General features: G+C 30.6%; 1 protein-coding gene across 6 annotated transcripts in view; it reads left to right on the top strand.

The window, feature by feature from the left end:
- The window catches only part of milt (trafficking kinesin-binding protein milt), a 370892-nt gene that overhangs the window by 198456 nt on the left and 152512 nt on the right, over positions 1-19924 (top strand). Inside the window, exon 2 of one of the 6 annotated variants that reach the window (XM_075364622.1) lies at positions 17000-17511. The exons of the other annotated variants lie outside the window; for them this stretch is intronic. Coding sequence (XP_075220737.1) covers positions 17487-17511 — 25 coding nt within the window. The 5' untranslated portion in view covers positions 17000-17486. The remainder of the gene's footprint in view (positions 1-16999; positions 17512-19924) is intronic. 6 annotated transcript variants of the gene reach the window in all.

The raw sequence follows: 19924 nt of genomic DNA on the forward strand, positions 1-19924 counted from the left end.
TCTAAAAGTTAGAAATAAAATCTGATGGGAAGCTTATTTTTGTTTTATCGACAGCAATACTTTGTCGTAATTTCATTGGAGAGAAATATATACCTCGGGAAATAATTTTGGGGCTTAACGTAAGGAAAAACATTACGTAAACATAAGTTTATTGGTTGGCGAAAATGTTCGCTCTGAATTCTACTCCTATAGTACTACTCTTATAGTAAACTCTACTCTTATAGTAAAAATTATACTATATTAGAATTCTTGGGATAACATTACCGATATTGTATGATATTTGACATGAATATATATTTTTTAAGTCGATTCTATAACCGGTTATCTTCACTAGTTTCCTAGAAGATTACTGTAAAACACGTAAAATTGAAGTCAAATTGTTTATTTATAGGTCGATTATTCATATTTTTCTTACCTGATTATATCGGGAGACAAAAGATACGTACCGCCGAAGTATGTGATCTGCGATATGACTTGAACTTCTAGTGGAATAGTTTATTTACATCAGTTCCAAACATAGGTGAAAAAAGATTAGTATTTATTTTCATACATGAGAACAACTACGATCGGCTATACCGGAAGAGCATAACCGGCGTAACCAATACGTTTTCATGTTCTTTCGTCGTCGATTTAGGACATTCGTTCTGAAAGTGGGCGATAACGCCCCCTGTGGGCCCTGGAGGCCTTCAGGGGGGGGGGGCGATCTAGCAAGGCGGTGGCTGATTAAAAAAAAAAAAAGAAAAAATGTATGTTTTCCCGATATTTAAAACTAAAATTAAATACCTTCTACACTAGTACAAAAAATTAAAGGGATATTTTATGATAAAAAATTATTGTATTCAAACTACTTTAACTTAACCAAGAGGCTTAGAGAGACAAATAAAAAAATAAATAAATAAAGCTTGAATATGAATACTCTATTTTTTATCGGTATACTTCAGATTGCAAAAATCATCAAATAAAAAAAAAATCTGTGAGAAATTGGTCTCATTTAAAATGTAAGTTTCAACTCAGAAATTTACGATATGCTACGTTTAAAAACAATAATTACAGTTGCTGTTTTTTTAGAGCGCATCTTAAAATCAGCAATTGCAATTATTATTTTTAACAGATTGTAAGTTTAGAAATTTTGGTGGCGCTAGAAAAGTTTGAGAATCAATGATTTAGGAAATCGTTTAAAAATTATTTTGCATTAGATTTTTCATTATATACAGTAAAATAAATGGGAGTGTAGGTATTACTGTTAGTTCTTTGGCTTCTGTTTAATATCTTTTTACTTTTTATTTTTTTCTGTTAATTGTTTAACTTGGAACGGAAAAAAAATAATCATAAAAAATTGAAAGTTCTGTAAATTAAGCGTCTCAAATTGTATTAAATTATTTATATATATATATATATATATATACTTTCTATGTGACACTTAACTAAATCGCATATGGTTTTGTTGTGAAAAGTAAAATAAGTTAATAAGATTCTTTTTACAATGAGTTGTTAGTAATTATATGTTGATTCACTCTTTTATAACATTAGTCTTACATTGTTAACTGTTTTAATAGTGCAAAACAAAATAGTTAACCTGTTAACATAACTAATGTACTAGTGAAATAGTTTTAACATGTTTACCGGATTATAACATACTTTATGTTTGAGGTTAATTGTTAGTTTATTATTATTGGATCACTTTTTTCTTTGTTAATTTCTTCCCCCTCCCACCAATAGTAAGAATTAATTTTAGTTGTAGACGACTTTCCGTGAAAACCACAGAAAATTAAAATTTATTAATATTTAAAAAGTAATAGTTCTAAACATCTCAGTTTATTTCTTCTCTATCTAAAGGTTTGAATCACCTTTTTACGATTTACTTTGAGTGTTCGTCCTAATAATCCCTCGATTCACTGTGCTGCTTCTAGTGTCAACCGATGGTTTTTTGTCTTGATAATATTATGGGAAATACATCCGACTCATCTTTTGTTTCGTGCGGTTTCAAATTTCTTCTTATAACTTACGAAACTTAAATGGTCGCCAAATCTTCCGTTTCCAAACTTTGTTTTCGAAGTACGTATTTTCTTCGTGGTATAACTCTTTACGTTACAGCCGTAATATTTTAATTCCGTTTTTTTAGTTTCCTTTGAACATTTTTATTTTTTAGTTGTATTTTTGCGCTTCTGAAAATTATAAAATGTTATATTTACTTATTTATGTTCGGGCGCTGTTCATATTTTTTTAGAATTTTAACCTTGTTTGAAAGTTTTGCTCATTTTTTTTTCTAACTTCTCGCCGATTACTGTGTATACACCTCTTTATAGCAAAGCCGTCTTTTCCTAAACTTTCTGCGTTATTTCCTTCCCGCTTACTTTCTCCTCTTTAAAATATTATCGATTTAGTCGTCCATTTCAAACTTTCAAACGAACTGAAGAACCAGTTACGGTCTATCTTTAAAGAGATATCTTTTATCCATTTCCCCACGATCGTATGTTATAAGATCGCATTACCCTTCGGAAGAGAGATAATTTAATTAGAACGTCTTGTACCTTTTGTCAAGAATGGTTTTAATTTTAGTAGATGAATATAGTTCGGTACGTTGAAATTTTATTTACGCTCATAACAACCATTTTTTTCTTAAATAAATAGTTAAACATTTCATCGATCTAAGTTTGGAAACGTTGCAATGTTGGTTTTTTTACTTCCTTTTACGAAGTAAAGGAAAAAAATTTCGGTTTTCAGACTTCAACGGAAATATCCATTTTGACTAGTTTCGGCGTGACGTCTATACGATACGTACGTATGTATCGCGCGTTTTACGTTTTATTTATTTATTGTTATTTTTTAGAAGCATTAAGGATATTGGCTATGCAATTAAAATAATTACAAGAAAATGAAATCGCATTAAAATTAACGTAATTATAAGGCCTTGAGAAGTAAGTAAGCCACTTGATAATTTTTATTCATCAAGTGGTAATATCAAGTGGTTTTTATTTCAATTTTTATATCGGAAATATAATCTTGTTATGGAATATAAGTTCTTAAAATAAAAATTAGTTATTGTAGTAATTAAATCTAATCAGTTGTTTTTGTTATTTTAATTGATATTAGTTAACTTTATGATTTTTGACACAGAATTATAGATTACATTGTGTTTTAATAAAATGTATGATAACAGTGATTAGTGCAATTCATTCATCAAGAGTTGAGGGGCAAACGAAATTATAATGTTTTGGAACAGTTGACAAATTACTGTTTTTTTAATCTTTTTTATTTTATTTACGTACTGATTGTGTGATATATAATTAATACATGAAATAGATTGTCGTTAATGAAAGTGGAATCCCTGAGATTAGACTTCAACTCTCGATTAAATAACCATAGCTCTTGTTACTAGATTTTTTTACAGTTTCAGATAGAATGTGTGTAGATAATGTGTTTAATTTTTTTTTACTCTGCTTATCCCTGATTCTTATAAGGCCTTTTTAACGTTTGAAGTGGAAGCATTTTCAATAAAATGTAGTCATTTCATCCCTGAAAAAACTTTACTGTTTATAAAAAATAAAAGTAAAACGAACTTTTTGTTTTGTAAGATTTATTTTTTAGATTTCTTATTCTGCTTCATAGTAGATTGAATTAATAAATTTGTACTATTCTGCTTTAAGGAGATTTTAGTTCTACTCTTATGATAAGAAATAAAAACTGTTTTAATCCGTGTAAAATGTCGTTTTGTAAAAATTAAAAAAAAAGTTCATTTAATTTCTAGTCAGTTGTTTAAATCCTGAAAAAATATAAAGTACAAGAAAAAAAACACTTATAGACAAAAAATTTTTTTTTTAATGTTTCTCTAAGTGTGATGCCATTTCTTGAATTGCTTTTTTGCGTACATTACCGATTTGTAAACACAATTTTTCTATCATCTTTAATTTTAAATAAATTACGCTTCAAAAAAAATTAAGGGAAAATATAGTTACAATCTGTAAAATTTATTATTTTGCATGGCCATAACTGTGTTAGAATGATTTCGCTGATGCTTTTCTTGTACAAATAGCCTCAGGCACATCCCGAAGTAATGTCCAACAGTAATCGGCTAGCATGTTAGTATTCCATTTCCCTTTATAGCGGCTTTCCATCACCGAAATGTCTTGGTGAAAACGTTCACCGTGTTCGTCACTTACGTCTCCGAGGTTGTCCGGTAAAAAATCCCGATGTGATTGGAGGAAATGTATTTTCAAAGATATATTACATCCCATAGCTCTTTATGAAGTAACAAGTTGATTAACAATATCGTGGTAATTGTCGAATTTTTGTTTGCCCAAAAAAAGTTTTGCAATCGTCTTTAAATGAAACCCAAGCTGCACTTTCTACATTATTTAATATTGAGTTAAATACATCTTCTTTGACGACTAACAAATATTCTTTCTTTAATTTTTCCTTCACTTACATTCGGAAATTTCTGCCTGATGTACAAAAATCCGGGACTATCCTTCTTCATTGCTTTAACAAAAGTTTTCATTAGTCCTAGCTTAATACTGAGAGGGGGGTAAACATATTTTTTTTGGGTTCAACTAATGGCCCATGAATAATATTTTTTCCATTTGGAAAGAAAGTTTGTCACAAGTTGTCTCGTTTCTTCCACTCTTTGTGGAAGAAACGAGACAACTTGTGACAAACGGTCACAAAACGTAAAAACGCTAGGGATAAACGTAATGTTTATCCCTAGCTCGGCCGTCCCATTCGCAAAGAAAACATGTACTTAGTATAGCCTAACTGCATGCCTAACAAAGTAGCAATAACTTTCAAATCACCACATATATTCCAGCTATGTTTTTTATAATTTTTTTTTTTCAAAAACGTCTTTCATCACATCGTATGTCCCTTTCAAATTAATACCATAAGCGATTGTATCGAGGGATATTTGTTACTGTTTTGTAGTAGAACCACTTTTAAAATATACTTGGACGAATCTGAAAAGGCACCGGTTCTCAGATTAATGAACTTGTCCTTAGTGTAAGCTCATCAATATTTATGCAATAAACCAAATTATTTTCATCATTAAAGTACTGAGAAAATTCTTTTTGTTGGCTTCGAAGGCCGGAAAGTTTTGTATTTTTTTAAAGTAAATTCCAACTTTGCAGTATTGATCCTAACCGTTCACTTGATTTTTTGATAAATTTAAATCCCTAACCAAGTCATTTAGTCCACCTTGTGATATAAGATGTGGCTTATTGGAAGATAATTCAAAATCAAAATCGTATTGTCTTCTTCAGTACTGCCTGATTCATCATCGCTGCTTTCGAAACATACATTCACCGGTGGTTCAGGAACTAGAATAATTTCACCGTGAGGTACAGGCCTGATTGCAGATAGCAGTGAAGGATATTTCACAGTATGTTTAGATTTTTAGAAATTCCAGTCACACTTGTTAAACAAAATTAACAATCGGTTACATGATCCTTTGGTTCACGCCAAACCATAGGTACATATGTCATAATATGTGACTATGATATGATTTAATTCTTTGTGTATTATTCTTTATTTGTAGCTTACAAATTATGTTAACAAAGTTAAAAAAAAAAAATGAGCTAACAAAATACAATACAGGAGCTTAAAATGTTAACTATATGTTGAAAAATGAAAAAAATCCTTTAATTAAAATTTAAAACTTAAAAAAAAAAACGGTGGGTGATAGAAAGATTCTGAGTTCATATTCGTTTTCAGCATCAAAAAACGCATTAAAATCATGTATTGCATGTTAGGAAACAAAAATTACGTTTATCAGTGTAATTTATGAGGTTAATACTCTACTTTTTTTTGTCAATTTAACGCTGATATTTACAAACGTACTTTGCGGATGTTATAAAATAAAAAATGAAAAAACCGCAGTCAATTTAACATTTTAATTAAATCTTAATATGCTTCATGGTATAAATAACACCACATTACTGACGTTCTATCCCTTACCTGATTTCCAAAGATTTATTAGAATGATTAGTTCTAGTCAGTGTTGTTTTCTCTGATGCTAATGTTAACTGTTCACTATACAGTCAGCTCCTTTGGTGAAAGAAAAACTGAAGGTGTCAATTATAGAGTTAAATTTCACCCACATTTCAGTAAAGTTGGCTAACTGATGCGCAATAGCTTTATCGATGAAAAAAGCTATGTAGAAAGTTCACACCATTTTTCCCTGATAATCCTGTAATGGAATGCTTATTTATTATTCTTGTATATGGCTATGCAATTTTCGCTTAAAATTGTGCTTACGACAAATAATAACAGCATTTATTTCAAATTTGATAAATATTTATTTTAACATTGTTACAGGAATTTAACACGTGCATCCTTAAATAATCTAGGCTTGTGTGTGTGTGGGTGTGTGTATATATATATATACACACACAGGATAATTCAGAAGAAAGGGAAAATAGTTTGGGAACTGATTCTAGACTGTGAAATAAGGAAAAAACTTCATTCTATCTTAGGTCCGAAAAGGTTTTGTTATCGAAGGTAACGAAAGGTTTTGCCCGGATTTTAGTTCCCCCGGTGAAATGAGGTCATACTAAATTTTTAAACCGTTTTATAAGGAGTAAACTTGATGGTTTGTGTTTCTTGACCTGAAAAATCTAATATAACAGCTCCCAGAGTTGCATTTCCCGTTGATTTCATGATATCAAACGTAAAACAGAAAAATTCGGTGACGAGGAATTATTTTTTTTCGGTTTGAAGTAATTTTGTTAGACTAAGTAATGCCTAAACTTTGTTATTAAAACTTGTAGAGAATTTAATTCTGAGAAAATTGATTAATAAAGTCTTATGAAAAAAAAACAACTTTAATTATTAAAAATAAAACAAAACAAAAATTAACTGAAAAATTGGTACTTTGTTTTGAAAAATGCCGCGTTTCTTCACTCGTGCAGATTATGCGGATACGATTTTTGTGTACGGTTTTTGCGATGGAAGAATACCAATGTAGGAATCCTGGACGAGTAGTTCCAAACCGTGCAGTAACCGTATTTTGTAGAATTTATTATAATCTTCATGAGAGTTTGTTCCCTTCCCAGCGCTCATATTTCATCTGAACGTCAACCGGTTCATGGTGATGGAAAGGAAAACATTATTTAGGTGGCACAACTAGATCCGGCAACGAATACGCGAAGAATTTCTACAGGAAACAAAATACAGTATGGAGGACATTACATGCTCACAGATTACGTCGTTATCATCTTCAAAAGGTTTAACACCTCCAGCTTGGTGACCGTACCAAACGACTGCAGGTTTGTCTACGTGTTAACAATAATTACCGCTTAATTCGGTTCATATTGTTTTCGGACGAAGCCAATTTTACCCGTAATGGCATAAACAACACGCGGAATTCAGATCGGTGGTCTGAAGAAAACCCACACGCTATAGTTAATCAGATTTTCTGTAACGATTTTAATTGAACGTTTGGTGCGGTATAATCGACAACCAATTAAACCCTTTCATACTAGAACAACGTGTCACGGGGAGAAATCGGGAATTTTTAAACAATGAATTTCTTACAGCGCTTGAAAATTACTCATTGGAAACATTAAAAAATGACTCATTTCACGATTGGAGTAAGATAAAATTCCTTGATGAAAAATTTATTAGCAAATGGATTAGACGTTGTAGGCCGGTAAATTGGCCACTTAGATCTCGTACGTTGCTCTATAATATTACTGTTTATGGGATGGATGAAGTACTAGGTATACAAGTAGAAGGTAGACGTGTAATGAACTGAACGCTCGTATTCTGAAAGTGCATCAGTGTCAGTGGTGAAATTTTCAAAAATTTATTGTAAATTAATACGGTATAAACCCATAGTGAGATAGTGAGTATTTTTTTCTTTAAGTAAATTCGAAGGTTTAAATTTTAAAAAAATTAGCTGTTTTTAATTTTTATAAATTCATATCATTTTTCTGTTATGTTTTTACTAATGGAAGTTGATTTTGTTTTTGTTTTTCATTAAATGTTTTACTTAAATTTTCTCAGAATTAAATCCTCTACAAGTTTTGATAACAAAGTAATTATATTTCAAACATAAAAAAAAAAACATCCTTTTTGTCACCGAATTTTTCTTTTTTACGTTGGATATCCTGAAATATACGGAAGATGCAATAATGTGGTCTGTTTTATTCAATTTTTCAGTTCATTAAATATAAGAAAATGTCAAGTTTACCCGTTAAATACCGCCTTAAAAGTTTCAGTATGACCTCATTTCACCGGGGGAAGTAAAATCCGGGCGAAATTTTTCGCCAGCTGTAACTCGGTAACAAAGCGTTTTCGGGCACACGTCTATGTGTACGTTTTTCTTATTTCAAGCTCTAAAGCCAGTTCCCAAATTATTCCCTTTTCCTCCTTAGTCATACTGTGTATGTATTCACAAACACGCGCCCGCGCGCGTTTGTTATTTTAATTTACAAAGAGGTTTCTTTGTAATGTGTTTTTAATTAGATGTCGTTTATTTTCTGACGTTATTAAAGTTGGCATGTAAACGATTAGTATTGTCTAGTTCAAGTATTTAATAAGTGATGAATGTAGATTTATTTTTAAAATAATTAAAAATGTTCTGTGAAAATCTATAGATGTTCCCTCGTTCACGTGTTTTAATGCTGAGTAATTGGAAAATAGTCGTGACAATGGATATAAAGGTTGTAAGTTTAGTATTAGATATTAAATTACCTTTATTAGCTTACCAAGATATTAACCTTGAAGTATTATCTTTTTTTAAATGGATTTCTATTTTCCCTGTTGTATAATTTCTTTAATATAATTCTTTTATTATTATAATGTACATTGTGAATTGGATGCGTCTCTGCCTTTAATCCAGAAGTTTCTGGGTTCGATTCTCGAACAGTATTGACGTTGTTCATACGCTTTAAAATTCGTATCTTATCAGAAAAATTAACAAGAGTAGGCCTGTATTTACCTTAGGGGGGAATAAATAAGTTTAACTTTATATATTTTTATGTTGTTTCGATTCTGTATCGCTATATAATCAATTTATTCCTTAGAGAACTAATGTTAGTAGACGAGAGTTCGTATAAAAAATATTTTGCCTCTTATAAAAGTAATTATTTATTGTGTAAAAAAGAAAAAAAAATTATTACTCGATAAGATTACTGTTTACGGGATGGATGAAGTACTAGGTATACAAGTAGAGTGATTTGATGTTCTCGGGAAAAGAACCTTATTACATTTCCCATTAATATACAACAATGTTTCTTACGACCAAAATAATAGAATAACATTACACTATTTAATAATTAACTTTAAATTAAATATATTTTTATTATTGTATAAACAAATATAATTATGTTTTACATGTTCATGTATTATGAAATAAATAAACGACTTATTGGTAATTTAACCTAATATACAGAGTGTATCGTGAAGTTCTCCCGGGACTTTCATATTCTACTCCTGAAAATAACGGTAAAAGTTCACGTACGCATTTGTCCTAAAATGCTTCGTTTTGAGTTACGGTTAGTGAGAAATTTCGCTCGGATTTCAGCAACCTCGGTGAAATAAGTTCGTACTGAAATGCTTAGGACGTTAATTAAGGGGGCAGAATTAGTGATAGTTAGGGATTTTTACGTAAAAAATCGGATAAAATAGGTTTCAGAACCGTATTTGCCGTAGTTCTTTGAGAAATCGGGTGAAAACCATTAAATTTGGGTAAAAAAACCACAGCCAAAAATGGTGGCTGGTCCTAAGTACCAGCCACCATTTAAAAACAAAAAACCTCTCCAGAAAATTGTTACACACGTTCATTTAATTAATATTAATGAACCTTGTCGCAAAAATTTAATAATACTCTGAAAACATGACCTTAACCACACGAACCGACAAAACGTCTAAAGATTTGAGCTAAAACAGGCCTTAACATCGCTCGGTCAAAATGTTGATGTAGGTTTTTCCAAATGTTAATTATTATTAAGAACTTCAAAACTACGTTAAGTTGTACCTGTTTTCACACTCTTAATACTTCTTTTTCACTAAATACACAATGGTGTGTTTTAATCGCCGCTATACCTCCAAGGCAGTTGGCGGGAGAAATTCCAGTAATCCGGTTACCCAATACGTTATCCTTTTCGTATGTTTGTTACGCAACGCATTTATTTAGTGGATAATCTTATGCGGTCTATCGCGCGGCGTAGATATTGGACGGTAACCGAAGAAAAATTGCTGAATCCAAGCAGAATATCTATGTCGAAACCTTCAGTGTATCGATCGGTATCTGAAATACGAGTATTAAGATGCCTCTTAAGCCCTTGCCGGTCATCTTTGGCGAGTATATTGAACTCTGCAACTGCTATATTTTTGTAGTACAAAACAGTTTTTACTCGACTTTTAAATTTTTATCAGCTTTAAAATAAAATATTGCTTTTTTAAATAATGTTAGCGATAATTTTCTTTGCTTGTCAAGAAAATATATTATACCGATCGACTATTTAAAATTTACGCTAGCGTAATATCTTCATGTGGAATAAATTACTGTAATAATTAGTTTAATTTTATTATCAGCCGTCAACGTTTTTTTTTTTTTTTTTTTTTTTTATCGTTGACGACAATCATTTTCACGGTAATTATTTATAATTATCCTACTATAGTTTTTGAATGAGTCCGATGTTTACGTTTAGTAAACATTATTATTTATTATTTAAAAAAAATATTAAGAACTTGAAAAATATATATTAATTGCTTGTCGTATTTGTACAATTATTTTAACAGTTTTTAGTTAAAAGTATTTAAACATTGTCGGTAAAATAGGAATAATAATTTTTAAAAAATCGTAGCCTAACGTTAATTTTTTTTTATTGAGAAGTAAGCTATTCTCAATATTTACTTCGTTGATTTTAAATGTTTCATTTAAATAAACATTTAAATTCAGGGGGTGAAATTAGAACATTTATCCCAGGATTTGTATAATTCTTGAAGCTTGAACGTTCCCACCGTCTGATTTACCAAAATCAAAATTGTAAAATTCTGTCTGTGTTTTATCGTTTACTTTACTCGAGACGATGTTTAAGTTATAAATCGTGGAATTTGTTTCATTTTTTTTATGTTAAGGAGGAATTGATTCTATTAAATCTGTGGAAATAGAATGTTAAATTCTTTGATCGGTCCGCTACCAGGATAAAAAAGATTTGTGACTCTTAGGTATTATTATTTATTTGTATCTGTTGAATAGTCGTATAATTTTTTTTTTAACTTTTGATTTTGTCCGTGAAACTAATTTGATGGATTGTGTGAAATTATTTTTTTAATTTTTTTCTAAATGAGATGTTTGTGAACAATTGTATAAAAATTACAACCCGGGATAAGAGGGTGGTTCTTAAAAATAGGGGTGCTGTAAATTATCCTATTTTTTCTCGTTTCAGTCTATAAATTTAAACATTTTTTGTTTTAATTAGCTAAAGCTTTATCAGGACGAGGATATTCGAATATTACAGTGATTAGGGGTAAATTTTTAAACAATTTTGTGGAAGTATTTTTTTTAAATATTTAAAAAAAATATTGTCATTGAAGTTTTTTTACATGTTAAGATATCGCAAAAGAGTAGCGTTTCTTAGGTTAAAGTTTTTATTAAACATTTTCATTTTAATTTTATGTTTTTGATATAAACAATTTTTTTTTACTTTTTCTGATTTTTTTTTCTTAAAGGATTAGGGAGAATAAGATTACGACTATTTATGATTTTTATACGACTATTTTTAAAGGGGATTTTAGTGAAATGTGCTTTCCCAATTATCAATCGGGAGTATAAAATATATTTGTGCAAAATTTAAATGCCATATTTTGGTGGGGCGTTATTTTGATTGTAGAGACTGATTTCTGTGAACAGTTCTGATTTAATCCTCGATTACTAAATCTAAATGTAATCGTCTAGCTTATACGATATGGCAATAATATTCTAAATTCCGATTATTGACTTGTGATTTACTTTTGTCTTGTTAACGTTATCATTTTATCTCGCAAGTACACAAAAATAAATAAATATGTATTTACTTGGAATATTTATTTAAAGTAAAACTTTTTATTACGCTTTAATTAACCGAAAACAAAGCATTGTATTACCGATCGTTATCGGTTAATCATTAGTACAATTCGATGACAAGTAAATCTTTTTTAAGGCGTGACATAACAGAAACTCCCGTTGATCGGCTCGTTTTGTCTTAATTGTTTGAGTATCCGATCCATCAGGATGGGGTTTTGATTTAAATCATACTGCAAGATTTTTATTTATAATTAGCCAATACCTTTTTTAAGGATATTCGGATCGATTAATTTATATGTTTATTAATTTACTATAAATATTTTATTAACTTATTGTAAAAAATAACTTTTTTTCTTGTTTTTCGATAAATACCTTAAATGAATATTTCTTTTTAAGTTTTAAATTGCTTTAATTTTTTTGTGTCCATAAAGCATTTTGTTAAACGTTGAAATGAATAACAATTTACATTTTAAATAAATCGTCTTTGCTACTATTACCACTGCAACGGTTGTTTTACTACTATTAAATGTAATTTTTTCGTCAATATTTATACAGGCCGACTGCTTTGCACATTAAATAACTTTTTTAATGAAGTCTCCCATAGTTTGTTTTTGTGGTATACATCTCTTTAAATATTGTACATACGTACGTTTTTAATGAAAGTTAAACATTTGAACTTTTACCGTTTAACCGCATAATTTTTAGCGAATCATGTTTCGAAAGTTAACGTAATTATTTTTAAGCATCAGTCAAGTTTTTCTTTTGTTTTTTCGGTTAATTTATTTATATTTTGAACGCATCGAATATATTTTTTTAGTTAAGTGCATTTACTTCTGTGGATTTATAAAGTTGAAGTTTATTAAAATTCATATTTTAAAATCGGTTAAAAGGGAGAATGCGGTTAAGAAAGTTAGAAATTTATTAACCAACTGTCGGCAATCAAAGTAAAATCACCGTTTTATTTTAAGGAAATTGAAATGCGAAGGAGTAACGAGAGATGAAATTATTAGAATATCTTTAAAAGTATTATCTAGTATTTCTGGAATATAAAATATTCAGTAAGAAGATGCTGAAGAAATTTCGTTTATAAATAAACTCCCACCTTCTTGTTTAAATTAATTACCTCAACTTTCATTTACTTGTTATTTGTTTAAAAAATAACTTCCTTATTATATTTCCTTCGTAGTAGACTGTAATCGAATTGTTATCCTTAGTACTTGATTCGCGTGTAATAATTTATTTCAATTTATCACGAAATCGTGAATTTTTAATGTATAGCTTATGTGCTTGTAATATCTAATTTATTATCTGTCGCTAAATCATTGTCACTGAAGATTTTTCGATTTTATTTTGCGATTAAATTTACAATTATAATGAGATGCACCTACATAGTCACTCTCACTATTTTTTGGGGGTTAAAATTACCCGATTTTGGCTATTTTAAGGAAGCGTTTATTTTGTTTAGCTTGGAACGAAGCATCCGTAACGTATAAATCAGGATACAAGAAATAGTATAGAGGGTGAACGTAAATTATTCAGCGCATTTTAGGGCTTATTAAAAAACGAACAAAGAACAAAGTAATGTAGCACGCGTTGATTTTTTCAAATACTAGTGTAGGTACTAGAATTATTGCCAACCTTGAATGAACACGCGCGATGTAATATCAGGGGCATCGTCAATTGAGAAATGGCTTCGGTGCAGGAGAAACAATGTGCGAAAACATTGGGAGTCCAAGAGAAAACCGTAGTAGGTTTCCTGAATGCGGAAACTGTTCGAAGACGTTTTAGTTTAGAGTACGGCCGTGATACTCCTAATGAAGACTTTTAAACGTTGGTATCAGCAGTTTAAGGATTCAGGAGATGTACACAAAAAAGTTGCTAGTAGACCTCCTGTGTCCGAAGAAGTTGTGAATCGAGAAAGAGAGTCTTTTCAGTGGAGCCTGGGTAAATCGAGCGGGGTTGAAACTGGGAATACCGCGATCGACAGTCGTAAAGGTTCTACACAAGCGCGTAAAACTTCATGCATACAAAATTCAATCGGTGCATGCGATTGAAGATGACGATAAACCACGCCGTTAAAATTTTTCCGCGGACATTTTTGATAAAGTGAACGAAGATAATGCGTTTTTAGAATAACTAATTTTCTCTGACGAAGCTACCTTCCGTGTTTCTGGTCACGTCAACTGTCATAATTGTCGAATTTTGTATAGCGAGAATCCTCATGACGTTTGACAAACACATCGTAGTCCGAAAATTAACGTTTGGTGTGCGTTGACTGCTTGTGAAGTGATCGGGCCATTCTTCTTCACCGAGCCAACGGTTACTAGCGCTAGTTATATAGACTAGACGTGTTACATACTGGGGTGTGCAGTACTACAAATTGAACATCGAAAACCCAATGTTTACTTCAACCTAGATGACGCACATCGCACTGGGGTTTAATTAATAGGGACTACCTACATGAACAATTTTCTTTACGTTTTACACCACTCGATTCTTTGTGGCTATGACAAAAACAGTATACGCGACGAATGCTGTCAACATCAGTGAACTAAACGGAAGACTCGAAGGTGTAATTAACAGTATAACTCCAGATATTCTTCGTCATGTATGGCGTGAAATTCAATATCGTCTAGACATTTTACGCGTTACAAAAGGTGCTCACGCAGAACTTGTTTGAATTTAATAAGCGTTGTAAACAAAATTGTTTAAATACCCTGTTCAAAAATAAAACGTGCATGTTAGTACTTTCTTTGTTATTTTTTTTTATTAGCATCTAAAATGTGCTGATTAATTCAAGATCACCTGTATATAAACGTATACGTAATATTAATTTATATTCAACAGTATTGTACAATGTTATAGTAGATCGACTACGCGTAATTCTGGTCACCATAAACATCGTTAAACAAAAAATATACCTTAAAATAAATTAAAAACAAAATTTAGAAAACTTTTGGTAGATACAACTAAATTCTTAGTAACTACCCCCAAAGAAATTCATTCTTAGAGTTCACGAGTGTTTTAAAACTTTTTAGTTTTCATTCTGGAGGGATAGCGGAAACTTATATACTCGCAAACCAGAGTAAAACGGTTATTTACAAAAGCTGTAGTCCTGTGTTTATAATATAGTAATTTCTATGTCGGTTGTTGCATTTATAAAACCGAGATTTGTTATAAGTTTTTATATATTAGTTTTAAGATTTATCAATTTTAAATATATAAATAATCTGCTCGATTAAAATCCTACATTTCTTAAAAGTATTGCGTAAGCACTCTGTACAGTTTGTAACCTGAAAATCGATGTAATCTTGAATATTTTGTAACTTTTGGCTGAATTGCTCCACAAAAACGATTTCTTAAATTACTAAGAAATATACATCCGCGTATTATAAATGTTTTATATACATAAATTTGCAAACGCAAGTACAAAATACACTCTGTTAAATTTTTTTCATTAATGTGAGTCGTTTGGGCTATCAAAGTCTGAGCATTATCAACCGTTACGCCCTATCACAGTAATGTTATTAAAAAGAGATTTTTTTTTTAAATACAAAATTTGACATTAAAATTCGTGTATAATATCGAAATAAAAGATTTTATACATGTACGGGAGCTTCCGATCGGTTGTTAAAAGTAAACGTAATTATAATCTAGTTAACACGCTGACCTGTTGTCCTTTTCTTTAAGCGTTAGTATAGCAGCTGTCAATAGTTTGGAAATTGTGATTATCGCCACAGCCAACGGTAAGGTAAGTGGGGTAATTCATCTTCAGCAACGCCTTCTAGATCCATCGTCGGTTATAATAATATGTTGTGAGCGATAACATTGGCGGGAGACTGCGTTCCCGGTCGTTAGTTCGTGTCGCGTTAGGTCGCTCGTTCACCGTACGAGAAAAATCGAATTAAAGAAGCGTTATTCTGGACCGAAAAATGATGGCTCTAATGCTTTAGGATTGCAAACGAATTTTCCCTACAGAATGATCCGAACGTAGGTCTGTATTAATGTTTGCGATATTACGAAATCCTGAATAAGCTTCGAAGATAAATTCAAAACTAGCGATGTAGGATTCTTACAGTAATGCGAATAGTTCTTCATGACTGCGCGGCCCCGCTCCGCAGATCGCAAAACATTTACTTGAGCGATTCAGTTTCATATTTTGAATTTAATATCGATCACTCAACAGCCCTAAAACCGATGAGTAGCTTTTTCTGGCGGCCGAGTTCGGAGTTATTCTGCAAAAATTGCTGTTGGGGTATACATTTCTGAATTTGAGTGAAGACCATAGGGGGAAAGACATTACAAATATGCGATGAATTTAGGTATTAAATAAATCCTTTTTCTATTTTATTTATGTTTTTACTAAGCGATCGGAAGTCGGTTTTAGATTAAGCGCCGTGTGTTTATATTTTGCTTACCGGAAATCACATCGTAAAAGGAGAATCAGGGGAAACGTTCTTTATCTATTTATATAAAAGATAATCAGGGCACTAAATTTTTGAAATCCTAAAATTAATATAAGTAAATCCTCCTTTTTTTTTAGAATAGAAGCTAATTAAACTCTTCTACCAAATCATTGGTAGTGCTTTATTTAGGGCATATTATTATTTCAGATATATCTCTAATTCATGAGTTGTTTATCGATTAATTTATTTTTGTTTAATTGTCGAAGGAACACGTACGATTTCCAAGTTTTTAATATTATAGTTTCTTTTTTGTTATTTCATAAAAATTATCGTTATGTTTACTGTGTTGGAGAGATAAATTTAGCCGACCTGATTATGTAATCGTTGTAATATTTTAATCAAGTTAATTGTATATTTTGTTCGGATTTGTGTGAAAGAGCTTTGAAATAAAATAAAAATTGTTAGTTTTTTAATACACATCTGATTTAGTTTGTTACGGGTTTCCTTAGATATTATATATATTTCTTGAATATTAATATTTAATACGGATTTTTTTAATACTAATTTTATTAGCTTTTATATTTTACAGTTTGTTGTAAAAAGAAGAATTGTAAAGAACGGTTTTGCAAAAATGTGACTATTAAATATTTTTACGACTTTTTTTCCTATAAAACAAAAGAAAAAGAGAAAAGTGATATCGTGTGACTTGTGTTTCTATTTAAAGTAAATTTAAACAGAAGAAAAATCGAATATCTACGCGGCAATAATATATTTGAAAAATTAAAATGTTATCGATCGAATACAAATTGTGATAAAAAGAAGAGTGTATTAAATGTGTAATGGCGTTTAATGTATCGTAAGCCACGGGTGAACCTAATTCTTGGGGATTGTGCTGGTGGTGGCCCGGTAAGGCCGACCCCAGTCCACCCCGATTAAATTATGAACAATCGTCGACATCATCGTCGGTATCGTCATCCTCTCAACAGGAATTTGTATTAGAATCTACCGGGGAAGTGTCAGATTGTCTTTACCATGTCGCTAAAACTCCAGGACACGGAAACGAGACGAGATTGCGCATGTACCTGCCGGCTCTCAATAGAGGTATAGTATAAATATAGATTATTTTTTATATCACGTATTTTATCTAAAGACCCGTTTATTTCAGAGAACTACACCCTTTGTTTTTCCTTTATTACGGTCGGTTTTGGTCCCCGGATCTTCTAGAAAACCTTCATCGTTGTAGCTCTTTAATGAAACTAAATCTACTTATAGAGCCGCGTACCTAAGTTAAAGTTACGACCGGAATATAGAAATATTCTCATAGAAACAGGAAGCGATTCGGAAACTGAAGGTCCTCTAATTCTCAAGATATCTTATTTCTAAAGAATGTCTTAAATAAAACGGTTTCACTAACAGAAATTTAAAAAGAGCTACCGAAGGATTTAGATGTTTCCTTACCTCCGGTTTAACTTTTACGATGCGTTTTCTTTGAAGATAAATTACGACTGTCACCTTTAATTTGACCGTAACGGTACCAAAGTTATATTTGGGTCGCTTGTCGCAAGGTTAAACCTGTTCACAAAAGTCTTACTACTTTATTCAGATATCGGTCGTCATCGTACCTATTTTCACCTAGTTACAGATCTTATAAATAATTTTGTTTGAGCCGCAACAAAATTATTCCCGGAAATGTTTGATCGTCTTAACATTTTTGATCGTCTGTGTTTTTATCGCGCGTTAGATTTCAACTACAAATACGTTTATCCTATCATAATACGACCTAAATGTTTCAATCTTATTCTTTGTATCTATGATTTCGTGATTCATACCGAATCTTTGTTACAAAATTTCAGTTTTACGAAGTTTCTATTCTCAATATCTACCTGTAGAATTAAATTTCTACATCTTTTGATGTGTTTATGTTGTTTTATTTTAAAGTTCGTGCCTCAACATGCTATAGCGCTGCAGATAACGCGTAACATTCAATACGAACCGGAAAACCGAGGCCGATTTGCGGTTACAAAGGTTTTTCCCTCATTTCATTCGATACCTCCCTATCTGTTACAGTACGTACGTCTTCTCGTTTCCCCGGACGAGTACAAATTTCATTCGGCCCGGTTCCTAAATATTATGGGAACTTGTTATTCCTGTTTTTTTTTATTTATTTCATAATACGTTCTGCGGGTAATAGTTGAATAACACCTCGATCTAATTCTAATCGAATTACCTTGAACGCATTTGTGCGCTTAATAAATTATTAGCTAATGATTGTTTTTATTGGAGAAATTGTTCAATTTATTACCTACCGTTAACATTAATATTTTTAAAGAGAAATTTAATATCAGTGTCAATGTTTTCATCGTAGTATTAAGCGAAATTCATATGAAATCATATTTTTTTAAAATTATTTGTATTAAATGATTTTTACACGTTAATATCTTTTACGTATTTCCTTATTTGTAATTCTTTCTGTATCGGGTCTCGTTTGATAAGAAGATTATTTTGTGAGAGCAAGAAAGGTGAAGAGAGATTATCTCGGAGCAAGATCGAGTCGTGCCGATTTTAAAATCGGGTTAACGAATAATTTTAGAACGTATAAAAAAATTATTTTTCTTTATAATTCAGTAGTATGTATGTAAAGAGATTAAGGTCGTAAGCTGAATAATCTTTAACTCTTTTATCAACGGACATCCGGGAAAGGTTTTATTTTAAAGTTGTATGTAAATGTCGGGAACATTTGGCAATATCTTTACCAAATATTAATGTACATTCTATATTTTTATAACGTTAATCTTATTTAACAATGTTTTTATATACGGTTATATAATAATATCATTGTTTCAACGCTTTAGGAATTTAAAATTACACTAAGTAAATTTAGTTGTTATTGAATTTGAAAAATTATATTTTTATTTACCGATAATAACTTTAATTTTATTGTGTTTGTACTTTATTTTTGGATTGTATCTGAAAATTATCTCATTCGATTTGCGCAAACTTAATAACAGCAATAAAATTATGAAATGATAAATTTTCTTAATAATACCATCTATTTTCTTTTTAATTTCTTTGCGTCGGAAATCTTTATTTGTTGATAAATAAAATAACTCGAATTGAAATTACAGTCGACCGATAGTTTTTTAATTATAATTCTGCTTTTAAAATAATAATGATAATAATATTTCTTTTTCCGTATTATTTTTGATGTAAATTAAGTGTTTTATTAACTCAGGTCTTAAAAAAATTATTACCGACTATTATCACAGGTATTTTTTCCCGCTTATTAATTTATTTTTTGTTAGAAACAAGTTGAATTTCCTGGTATTCGCCGACTTAAGAACTTCTTTATTTATTCCAAAAAAGAAAACGTTTAGTAAAAAGTTTAAAAAAATGTTTCATGCAAATATTGTTTAAATTTTGTTTCGTTTAATATTTGTCACCTGATTAAGAAACCTATTCCCTTATAATGGGCGAAGGAATCCTCGTAAAAGTTTTTTTTTAAATATTGCCATTT

This window comes from Lycorma delicatula, chromosome 4 (assembly GCF_047948215.1).
Source record: "Lycorma delicatula isolate Av1 chromosome 4, ASM4794821v1, whole genome shotgun sequence".
Taxonomy (NCBI): domain Eukaryota; kingdom Metazoa; phylum Arthropoda; class Insecta; order Hemiptera; family Fulgoridae; genus Lycorma; species Lycorma delicatula.